Below are 12,120 nucleotides of genomic sequence, written 5' to 3' on the forward strand. Positions count from 1 at the left end.
AGATTCATTCAAACATCTGATGGCAGCAGGGAAGAAGCTGTTCTTGAATCGGTTGGTACATGACCTCAGACTTTTGTATTTTTTTCCCGATGGAAGAAGGCGGAAGAGAGTATGCCCGGGGTTCGTCGGGTCCTTAATTATGCTGGCTGCTTTGCCGAGGCAGCGGGAAGTGTAGACCGAGTCAATGGATGGGAGGCTGGTTTGCGTGATGGATTGGGCTACATTCACGACCTTTTTGTAGTTTCTCGTGGTCCTAGGCAGAGCAAGATCCATACCAAGCTGCGATACAACCAGAAAGAATGCTTTCTATGGTGCATCTGTAAAAGTTGGTGAGAGTCATAGCTGATATGCCAAATTTCCTTAGTCTTCTGAGAAAATAGAGGGGTTGGTGGGCTTTCTTAACTATAGTGTCGGCATGGGGGGACCAGGACAGGTTGTTGGTGATCTGGACACCTAAAAACTTGAAGCTTTCAACCATTTCTACTTTGTCCCCGTTGATGTAGACAGGGGTATGTTCTCTACTACGCTCCCTGAAGTCAATGACAGTCTCCTTCGTTTTGTTGACATTGAGGGAGAGATTATTGTCGTTGCACCAGTTCACCAGATTCTCTATCTCAGGATAAAATTGTTTCCCTTAGTGAAGAATTCTAGAACCAGGGGACATAGTTTTCAAGATAAGTGGCAGTAGGTGTAGAGGGGATACGCAGAAGAACCTTTTTACGCAGAGGACGTTGGGTGTCTGGAGTTTGCTGCCCGAGTTGGTGGTGGAGACATAGACCCTAAACTCATTTAAAAAGTACCAGGATCTGCACCTTAAGTGCTGCAAGCTCCAGGGCTATCGGCTATGTGCAGAAAGGTGAGATTAGAAAGGGCACCTGGGTGTCCTTGGGCTGTCATGGACAAGGTGGGCCGAATGGCCTCCTTCTGTGCTATAACTTTTCTATGGTTCTAAAAGACCGGTGATCATAAAATCCCTACAGTGGAGAAAGAGGCCATTTGGCGCATCGAGCCTGCACCGACGACAATCCTACCCAGGACCTATCCCAGTAACCCCCCATATTTATTCTGTTAGTCCTGGAGGAAACCCACACAGACACAGAGAGAACGTGCAAACTCCCTACAGTCACCCAAGGCCGGAATTGCTCCCGGGTCTCTGGTGCTGTGAAGCAGCAGTGCTAACCATTGTGCCACCATGCCACCCCACATGATGTTGATCACTTTGATGTGATGTTGCGGGATCACTTTGAGACTGTAAGTGGAGGGCCACTGTACGATGTGATATCAACATCGAGGAGGTGATATTGGACTAACAGAGTAAGAGGTGTGTAGAACATGCTCTTGTACTCATGATGTGCAGATGTTTCGCTTGAAGTTGCAATAAAGAATCCATGTATTTGTAATATGGAGCAACGCCAACAGTGCGGGTTCAATTCCTGTAACGGCTGAGGATCTTCATAGTCTTTCTCAACCTCATCCCTTGCCTGAGGTGTAGTGAACCTCAAGTTAAATGAATATCAGTCAGCGCTCTCCCTCAAAGGGACTGTGGCGACTTTTTCTTCACCTATTCCTGTGATGTACTAATCCCAAACTAATGGAGCAAATAATATAGCACTAGTAACCCGAGACAAAACAGTGGAATCCTTTGCTGGAGCGTGGTTTTGCAAATGTCTCTGGCAGGCGCATCTAAGTGACCATTCTGCACATAGTCCTTGTGAACACTGCACTTATTGGAGTGCAGCTGGGTTTGATCCTTCTCTCACCTGACACCCACATTTCTATCTTGGATCAGTGGATAATAATCGGGATGATAATACTGACTCATTTAACCTGGCAATGTTGAGGCAAATTATAGTGTTGCAACTGTCACACAAGCTGCATTCAGCTAACTCCACGGATTGAAAATTGAACCTGGGTTTTATTGAGCAAATACCAAAAGATGAAACCTATCCAGCATAATCCTGCCAAACATGTAAAAGCTTGTTTGTATCAGTCTTTATTCTTGAATCTCTTGTTGAAAAATCTAAAGTGCTTTAAGCTCAGTGATCTGCGTAGACTTGAACTGTTAATATGTAGACTGCTGTTGGTTCTTGGTGATTTACTAACTGCATAAGCCACTAGTTTCAAAGATTATAATTATGATATACTCTGCAAGTTCAAACTGAGATAAAGCAGCTTTCAAGGAAGCAATATGCTATTTTTTAGATTTTAGCTCACTTTGTAGTCTAACTTGCATAGTTAACAGATGGAATTATGCATTATCAGAGGTGTGGCATCTTTCAGATGGGATATTATAATGAGGCCCCATCTTGTGTAGGTTTTGAAGTTACTATTTGAAGGAGAACACTGAGTTTCCGCAATACCTAAACAATACTTAGCCAGTGTCAAATAAGTCATGGTGATCATTTATCTCACTTAATTTTTTTTTCGGATTTTGTGTCTTCTCCCAAACATCGCATCAACAGAAACTTACATTTATCTAATGTGCTGTGCTTAACAAGCAATACGAATAAAAACAGAAGGAAAAGTCAGAAAAGTTAATCTAAAGCTTAGTGAAAGAGCTATGTTTTAAGGAGGGAACTAGAATTGGGGAAATCGGAGACCTTGATATGAACATACAAATTAGACCCGAAGTAAGCCACTCGGCCCCTCGAACCTGCTCTGTCATTCAATAAGATCATGGCTGATCTGATTGTAACCTCAACCCCACATGCCTGCCTACCTCTGATAACCTTTCACCCCCTTGTTAATCAAGAATCTATCCATAGAATACAGTGTAGAAGGAGGTCATTCAGCTCAACGGGTGTGCACCGACTTTCTGACAGAGGACTTACCTAGGCCCAGCCCCCGCCCTATCCCCGTAACCCCGCACATTTACCCCACAAATCCCTCTAATCTACACATCTTGGGAAACTAAGGGGCAATTTAGCATAACCAATCCAACTAACCTGCACTCTGGACAGTGGAGGAAGCCAAAGCACCTGTCAAAAGCCTTACTGAAGTCCAAGTGGACTATGTCAAATGCATTGCCCTCTAAGTATAGTACATCCACTGGTTTCCCTTCATTCACAGCAGAGATTAGGAATCTTGGAGAGAGATTAAAAAGCAGGACGTCAAATGAAGTATTCTCCAGTTTGCTCCCAGTACCACATGCTCGTGAGCAGAGAAACGGGAAGTTAGAGCTGATAAATACATGGCTGAGGAAATGATGGAGGAAAGAGCTTCAGATTTCTGAGACAATGGGACTGCTTCTGGGGGATGGTGGCACCTTGCCAATCTGGGCGGGTTGCACCACAATAACAACTGCACTGACTTTTGCCAGTGATGTCGCGAAGAGGTTTAAATTAGCTTGGCAAGAGGAATGGAAACTTGAAAACCGATTCAGAAAGGAAAGAAGAAAAATTGGACATGGAAGGCATGTTTGGAAATCAAAGGAAACAGAGCCTAGAAAGTAGACAACAAAATAGTTTGGCAATGCTAACTAGTCTAGGGAGCAAGGTAGATAAGTTAAGAGCATAGATTAGCATGTTGGGAGTACGATGGTCTAGCTGTTACTGAGAATTGGATGAAAGAAAGACAGGCTGGCAACAGAATATTTCTGGTTACAAGGTTTTCAGAAAATTTAGGGCAGTGATAGGCAACCTACGCTAGTGAGTGGGCCACATGAGTAGCCTCCTTCATCTCAGTGGGCTACAAGATTGAAATTGGGCATGTTCACTAATAGCCATGACCCCATGAATAAGATTAAATACATTTAATACACAACAAATATTTCAGAACAAGTAATAGAAAATGCTTAATCATTTATATATTATTAGAAATAGTAAAGAGTAAAAACAAAAGAAATATTTACCCTTTGGATGCAGAGAGCTACACTGTCAATGTTGTGTGCCATCAGCATGCACCTCACTTCACTTGCTCATGATTTACATGCATGTCACTTCAGTCACACTGGTAGGAAAAAAATTATTTGAAAGGAAATTGGTGGAATGTGGCAACCCTGCGCATGGAAAGCGATCAACAAATGTCTTGTGGGCCGCACTGAGAACCCAGATGGGCTGCATGTGGCCCCTGGGCTGCAGGTTGCCCACCACTAAGTTAGTGGAATAAAAAGGTGGATCACAATATTGATCATGGAAACAATTATAACGGTGAGGATGGATGATATGGAAGGATTATCAAATGAAGTAATATGGGCTGGAGCTGAAGAACAAAAATTGGATCTGATTTGGTTGAAGTGGACTCAAAACAACAAATAGAAGGTGAATCAATGGCAGGTCTCTGAGGAAGAGATAAAGAGATCAGAGCAAGTATGTTCCCTTCAAGAAAAAGAGGCCTGGAGGGTCTGAAAATGATTCAGAAACCTTCATGACATTTATAAGGTGCATGGATATGCACTAGGCATGTTATAATCTTCAAGAACACAGGCCAAGAGCTCAAAAGTGGAATTTGGCTGGATGACTTATTGTTGACCATCACAGGTCAATGGGCTGAATGGCCTCCTTTCCTATTGTAAATTTCTATGATTCTATATGGTTATAAACACGGGTTGCAAAGAGTATTGCTGAACTTAAGTCAATTATCAGGGATAGAAACATTGGACACGGAATGAAATTTGTGCCACGGGCCAAAAGCATTGGGTTCTGTCCTCCCAATATTTAGTTAGAGGAAATTTCTACTCATCGAGTATCGGATATCAGACCAGCTATTTGACAGAGATGGTTGATGTGCTGTTTGACAGTGCGGTGATACTGAGTTTCAGCTGAGTATTTTTGGACGCGATTGCCGGGAGATAAAATACAATCATAGAATGTTGCAGCAGAAGAGGAGGCCATTCAGCCCTGTTTGTGCCTGTGTCAGCTCTCTGCAAGAGAAACTCACCTCACCCCACTTTGTGACAAGCACCTTTTAAACAGCTGTGCCTGGCAGAAAACCAAGCAGATTGGAAGGAGTGAAGATCATTGACATCATTGTTTAGATGTGAAATAGAAAAGAGTCAAGAGTAGATCTTTTCGAACTCCAGAAGTAACAGTGCGAGTGGGAAGATAAAACATTGTAATTTTTTGACTTTGATTAAATCATGGAAACAAGCTAGTTGTTCCACCCAACTGAACAGTAGAGGGCGTTAGAGGGCAACAGAATGGTCAAATATGTTAAAGGCTGGATATAGACAGAGAAGGATGAGTTGAGAGCGGCACAGTGGTTAGCATTGCTGCCTCACAGTGCCAGGGACCCGGGTTCAGTTCTGGCCTAGGGTGACCGTGGAGTTTACATGTTCTCCCTGTGTCTGCGTGGGTTTCCTCGAGGTGCTCTAGTTTCCTCCCACAGTCCAAAGAAGTGCAGTTTGGTTGATTGGTCATGCTAAATTGCACCTCAGTGTCAGGGGGACGACCAGGGTAAATACATGGGGTTATGAGGATAGGGTCTGGGTGGGATTGTTGTTGGTGCAAGCTTGATGGGCTGAATGGCCCCCTTCTGCACTGTAGGTTTTTATGATTTCTACGAGCGCATTTATCACTGTTGCATTTGCAAAGAATGTGATTTATGACTAACAAGGGTTTCAGTACTGTGGCATGCCTGGAACCTGATTGGAGATATTTGAACATGCAATTATGAGAAAGTTAGGCATAGATTTGGGAATTGACATAAGTGACTACGTATCAGAATTAATTAATTGGATGTTTTGACATGAATGAAGATGAAATGACACACAGTATAAGTCTTGTTTTCTTTTCCTACTTGACTCACTGTGGGGCAAATGCGCTCATCCCTCCTTATTCAGTCCTGCTTTTAAGTTCATTAGCACATTATGTTCTTCCATGTGTCTGTTTTTTCATTTCTTTTACCCTTATTGACGTAACAAATTCTGTTTATTTTTTAGTCTTTTATTGTGAATGTGGGCGTTGCTGGCTAGGCCAGAATTATTACCCACCCTTAATGGCTATTGAGAAGGTGGTGGTAAGCCATCTTCCTGAATCGCTGCAGTCCATGTGGAAAACATGCAGTACAGTGGGAGGCTACAAAACACTCAGTAGGAGATCAGGGCGATGGACCCCAGGACAGATCAAAAGGAAAACCATGAGTTATGATCACCTCAATCAGAGTTTAGAATATTAAGGACCTATGTGTAGTGTTGTGCTGTAACAAGCCAAGTCTGCTTGTGGTACAGTACAGGATTAAATATACATGAGCAGAAAATAAAGAGATATACTCCTACTTGGCTGATTTAAGTGACTATATGTGACTTTTCCAAATTTTCCAAATTTGTGTAATCCAACCTCTGAGTGATAAATGATGCCTGTCAATGTTCACTGTGCAGGAATCTATGGCACCCTTTACATGCAAAGGAGACCATGTTTAAATATGGTATAGAGTTGTCATGAGCATAGGTTCAAATTATACAATTCTATTTATTATCCTATTTTTCAATCTTCTTTGTTCAAAAGTAGGAGATATGGTGAATTGAATCATAGAATCCCTATAGTGCAGAAGGAGACCATTCCGCCCATTGAACCTGCACTGAGGGATTGGTCAAAAAGAAAATGCGTACGTTAGGTCCAGGCAGCTAAAAACGGAGGGAGCTCTGGAGGAATACAAAGAAATACAAAGAATACAAAGAAAGAATTAGAAGGGCAAAAAGGGGTCACGAAATGTCCTTGGCAGACAGGATTAAGGAGAATCCCAAGGCATTTTATTCATACGTTAGGAACAAAAGGGTTGTCAGGGAAAAAATCGGACCTCTCAGGGACAAAAGTGGGGAATTATGCTTGGAGCCCAAAGAAGTAGGGGAGATCCTAAATGAATACTTTGTGTCGGTATTCACAAAGGAGAGGGATGTGTTGACTGGGAGTGTCTCAGAGGGGAGTGTTGACCTGTTAGCAAAAATCTCCATTACAAGGGAGGAAGTGTTAGGTTTTTTAGGGAATATAAAGACTGACAAGTCCCCAGGGCCTGATGGAATCTATGCAAGGCTGCTCAGGGAGACGAGAGATGAAATCGCTGGGCCTCTGACGCAAATCTTTGTCTCGTCACTGGACACAGGTGAGGTCCCAGAGGATTGGAGGATAGCTAATGTGGTCCCGTTATTTAAGAAGGGTAGGAAGAATAACCCGGGAAATTATAGGCCGGTGAGCTTGACGTCCGTGGTAGGGAAGTTGTTGGAGAGGATTCTTAGAGATAGGATGTATGCGCATTTAGAAAGGAATAAACTCATTAACGATAGTCAGCATGGTTTTGTGAGAGGGAGGTCATGCCTCACCAGCCTGGTGGAGTTTTTTGAAGAAGTGACTAGAATGGTTGACGAGGGAAGGGCCGTGGATGTCATCTATATGGACTTTAGTAAAGCGTTTGACAAAGTCCCTCATGGTAGGTTGGTGCAAAAGGTTGGATCTCATGGGATAAAGGGGGAGGTGGCTAGATGGGTGGAGAACTGGCTTGGTCACAGAAGACAGAGGGTGGTAGTGGAAGGGTGTTTTTCCGGCTGGATGCCTGTGACTAGTGGTGTCCCGCAGGGCTCTGTATTGGGACCTCTGCTGTTTGTGATTTATATAAACGATCTGGAAGAAGGTGTAACTGGGGTGATCAGTAAGTTTGCGGACAACACGAAAATGGCTGGACTTGCAGATAGTGAGGAACATTGTCAGAGGCTACAGAAGGATATAGATAGGCTGGAAATTTGGGCAAAGAAATGGCAGATGGCGTTCAATCCAGATGAATGCGAAGTGATGCATTTTGGTAGAACTAATGTAGAGAGGAGCTATATGATAAATGGCAGAACCATAAAGGGTGTAGATACGCAGAGGGGACCTGGGTGTGCAAGTCCACAGATCCTTGAAGGTGAGGTCACAGGTGGAGAAGGTGGTGAAGAAGGCATATGGCATGCTTGCCTTTATAGGACGGGGCATAGAGTATAAAAGTTGGGGTCTGATGTTGCAGTTGTATAGAACGTTGGTTCGGCCGCATTTGGAATACTGCGCCCAGTTCTGGTCGCCACACTACCAGAAGGACGTGGAGGCTTTGGAGAGAGTACAGAGGAGGTTTACCAGGATGTTGCCTGGTATGGAAGGGCTTAGTTATGAGGAGAGATTGGGTAAACTGGGGTTGTTCTCACTGGAAAGACGGAGGATATGGGGTGACCTAATAGAAGTGTATAAAATTATGAAAGGCATAGATAGGGTGAACGGTGGGAAGCTTTTCCCCAGGTCGGTGGTGACGTTCACGAGGGGTCATAGGTTCAAGGTGAGGAGGGGAGGTTTAACACGGATATCAGAAGGACGTATTTTACACAGAGGGTGGTGGGGGCCTGGAATGAGCTGCCGGGCAAGGTGGTGGAGGCGGACACACTGGGAACGTTTAAGACTTATCTAGATAGCCACATGAACGGAGTGGGAATGGAGGGATACAAAAGAATGGTCTAGTTTGGACCAGTGAGCGGTGCGGGCTTGGAGGGCCGAAGGGCCTGTTCCTGTGCTGTTTTGTTCTTTGACAACAGTCCCACACGGGCTCTATCCCCATAACCCCATGTATTTACCCTGCTAATTCCTCAGACACTAAGGGGCAATTTAGCATGGCCAGACAACCTAACCTGCACATCTTTGGACTGTGGAACAAAACTGGAGCACCCAGAGGAAACCCACACGGAGAATGTACAAACTCCACACAGTCACCCAAGAGCAGATTTGAACCCGGGTCCCTGGTGCTGTGAGGCTGCAGTGCTAACCACTGTGCCACCATACCGCCCCTATCCCTTATCTATCTCTTCAATTTTATCTCTCTGCTTTTCATTGTAATTACGTGAATGATACTGTGGTGTGTTCTTGGGAAAATGCATTCACTCCTCCTTGTTCTTGCTCTCCAGCCTACTTTGGATATTATGTTCTTGTTGTCTATTTGTTTCCTTCATTCCTTTGACTTTTATTGACATTGTCCTTTTTTTTGTATGTACTGCAGTGTAGGCTAAAACACATTCAGTAGGAGATCTCGGCTATGGACCCCAGGACAGATAAAAAGAAAAAGTATGAACTACGATCACCACAATCACAGAGTTTAGAATATGAAGGATCTATGTGCAGTGTGGTGCTGTTACAAATCAAGTCTCACTGATACATCCACTTGGAAATAAGTGGACGTATTAGTGAGAGGCAACATGGTTTTGTGAAGGGGAGGTCGTATCTCACGAACCTGATTGAGTTTTTCGAGGAAGTGACAAAGATGATTGATGAGGGTAGGGCAGTGAATGTTGTCCACATGGACTTCAGTAAGGCCTTTGACAAGGTCCCTCATGGCAGACTGGTGCAGAGGTGAAGTTGCATGGGATCAGAGATGAGCTAGCAAGGTGGATACAAAACTGGCTCGGTCAAAGAAGACAGAGGGTAACAGTGGAAGGGTGTGTTTCTGAATGGAGGGCTCTGACAAGTGGTGTTCCTCAGAGATCAGTGCTGGGACCTTTGCTGTTTGTAATATATATAAATGATTTGGAGGAAAATGTAACTGGATTGATTAGTAAGTTTGCAGACGACACAAAGGTTGGTGGAGTTGCGGATAGCGATGAGGGCTATCAGAGGATACAACAGGATATAGATCAGTTGGAGACTTGGGCGGAGAGATGGCAGATGGAGTGAAATCCAGATAAATGTGAGGTAATGCATTTTGGAAGCTCTAATACAGATAGGAAATATACAGTAAATGGCAGAACCCTTAAGCGTATTGATAGGCAAAGGGATCTGGGTTTACAGGTCACTGAAAGTGGCAATGCAGGTGGAGAAGGTAGTCAAGAAGGCAAACGGCATGCTTGCCTTCATCGGCCAGGGCATTGAGTTTAAAAATTGGCAAGTCACGTTGCAGCTTTATAGAACCTTAGTTAGGCTGCACTTGGAATATAGTGTTCAATTCTGGTTACCACACTACCAGAAGGATGTGGAGGCTTTGGAGAATGTACAGAAAAGATTTACCAGGATGTTGCCTGGTATGGAGGGCATTAGCTATGAGGAGAGGTTGGAGAAACTTGGTTTGTTCTCACTGGAGCGACGGAGGTTGAGGGGAGACCTGATAGAAGTCTACAAGATTATGAGAGGCATGGACAGAGTGGATAGTCAGAAGCTTTTTCCCAGGGTGGAAGAGTCAATTACTCGGGGGCATAGGTTTAAAGTGCGAGGGGCAAGGTTTAAAGGAGATGTACGAGGCAGATTTTTTACACAGAGAGTAGTGGGTGCCTGGAACCCGTTGCCGGGGGAGGTAGTGGAAGCGGATACGGTAGTGACTTTTAAGGGCGTCTTGACAAGTACATGAATAGGATGGGAATAGAGGGATATGGTCCCCGGAAGGGTAGGGTGTTTTAGCTAAGTCGGGCAGCATGGTCGGTGCAGGCTTGGAGGGCCGAAGGGCCTGTTCCTGTGCTGTAATTTTCTTTGTTCTTTGTACTTGTGGGCAGTACAGGATTAAATATACACAAGAGCAGAAAATAAAGATATCCACTCCACCTTAGCTGATTTAAGTGACTATATGTGACTTAAATGAGAGCGAAATACGACGCAGTGCAATTCACCTGCTGAGAATATTGCACACTCTAATGGTATAAAGCCTAGGATGAATTCATTAAAACAATATTTTGCACAGATCTGGAAAGTTAAAACAGAAACTGAGTTAACTGAAATGATTAACTACCCCCTTTGGTAAGTATGTATCTTTCTTAATTGTTTTCATGTGTTTCAGGTACTTTTGGTCGTATCTTTCATGGGATTTTAGTCGATGAAAAAGACCCAAGTAAAGAGAAGTATGTTTTCGCTAAAACAGTAAAAGGTAAGCAGATCGTCTAGAATTACATAGAAAGGGCAGCCTGCCAATAGACCATTTAATCTGATCTTTCCTGATGAGCGGAACCGGCCTGTTCCGATCATCTTTGTCAAATATGTTTTGCATACACTACATATCCTTTTTCTGACATGGAAGCCAAACTGTAAACAGTACTTGGTGTATCTACTGGTGATGTATACACATTTAGCATAACTTATTTGTTTTGAATTCTAACCCTCGAGAAATTAATCTCAATGTTTTTTTTCATGGCTTTATTAAGCTGTATGTGATTTTTGTGTATCCATAGCCCCAGACCCCTTTGTTCTGGTCTAGATTCTTAATTTCTCAAGAATATATTATTCTTCATCCCAGCAAAATATACCACCACCACCTATATTGTCACTTAAAGATTGGGAAATCTTTAAAGGTCAGCAGAAAGCCACGAAAAAAGCTATAAAGAAAAGTAAATGGATTATGAGAGTAAACTAGCTCAGAATATAAAAACAGATAGCAAAAGTTTCTACAAATATATAAAACAAAAAAGAGTGGCGAAAGTAAACATTGGTCCTTTAGAGGATGAAAAGGGGATGTAATAACTGGAAATGAGAAAATGGCTGAGGCATTGAACAGGTATTTTGTGTCGGTCTTCACAGTGGAAAACACAAATAACATGCCAAAAATTGATGACAGGAAGGCTATGGCAGGTGAGAACCAAGAAACTATCATTATCACGAAAGAGGTAGTGTTGGGCAAGTTAATGGGGCTAAAGGTAGACAAGTCTCCTGGTCCTGATGGAATGCATCCCATGGTACTAAAAGAGATGGCGGGAGAAATAGCAAATGTACTAGTGGTAATTTACCAAAATTCGGTGGACTCCGGGGTGGTTCCCACAGATTGGAAAACAGCAAATGTGACGCCACTGTTTAAAAAAGGAGGTAGACAAAAGGCAGGTAACTATAGGCCGGTTAGCTTAACTTCTGTAGTAGGGAAAATGCTTGAATCTATCACCAAGAAGAAATAGCGAGACATCTGGATATAAATTGTCCCATTGGTAAGATGCAGCATGGGTTCATGAAGGGAAGGTCATGTTTGACTAATTTGGTGGAATTAATTGAGAACATTACATGTGCAGTGGACAATGGGGAACCTGTGGCTGTGGTGTATCAGGATTTCCAGAAGGCATTTGACAAGGTGCCTCAGCAAAGACTGCTACATAAGATAAAGGTGCACGGTGTTAAGAGAAATGTATTAGCATGGATAAAGGATTGGTTAACTAACAGAAAGCAAAGAGTGGGGGTAAATGGGTGTTTTTCTGGTTGGCGATCAGTGACT

General features: G+C 43.3%; 1 protein-coding gene across 5 annotated transcripts in view; it reads left to right on the forward strand.

Annotated features, from left to right (window-relative positions):
* The window catches only part of ryk (receptor like tyrosine kinase), a 434,764-nt gene that overhangs the window by 214,051 nt on the left and 208,593 nt on the right, over positions 1-12,120 (forward strand). For all 5 annotated transcript variants that reach the window (XR_013497447.1, XR_013497448.1, XR_013497449.1 and 2 more), the window contains one exon: positions 10,708-10,794. Coding sequence is in view for 2 of the 5 variants with exons in the window: in XM_078209276.1 (XP_078065402.1) it covers positions 10,708-10,794 (87 nt within the window). In the remaining 3 variants the exon portion in view is untranslated. The remainder of the gene's footprint in view (positions 1-10,707; positions 10,795-12,120) is intronic.

Source organism: Mustelus asterias, chromosome 3 (genome assembly GCF_964213995.1).
Source record: "Mustelus asterias chromosome 3, sMusAst1.hap1.1, whole genome shotgun sequence".
Lineage (NCBI taxonomy): Eukaryota > Metazoa > Chordata > Chondrichthyes > Carcharhiniformes > Triakidae > Mustelus > Mustelus asterias.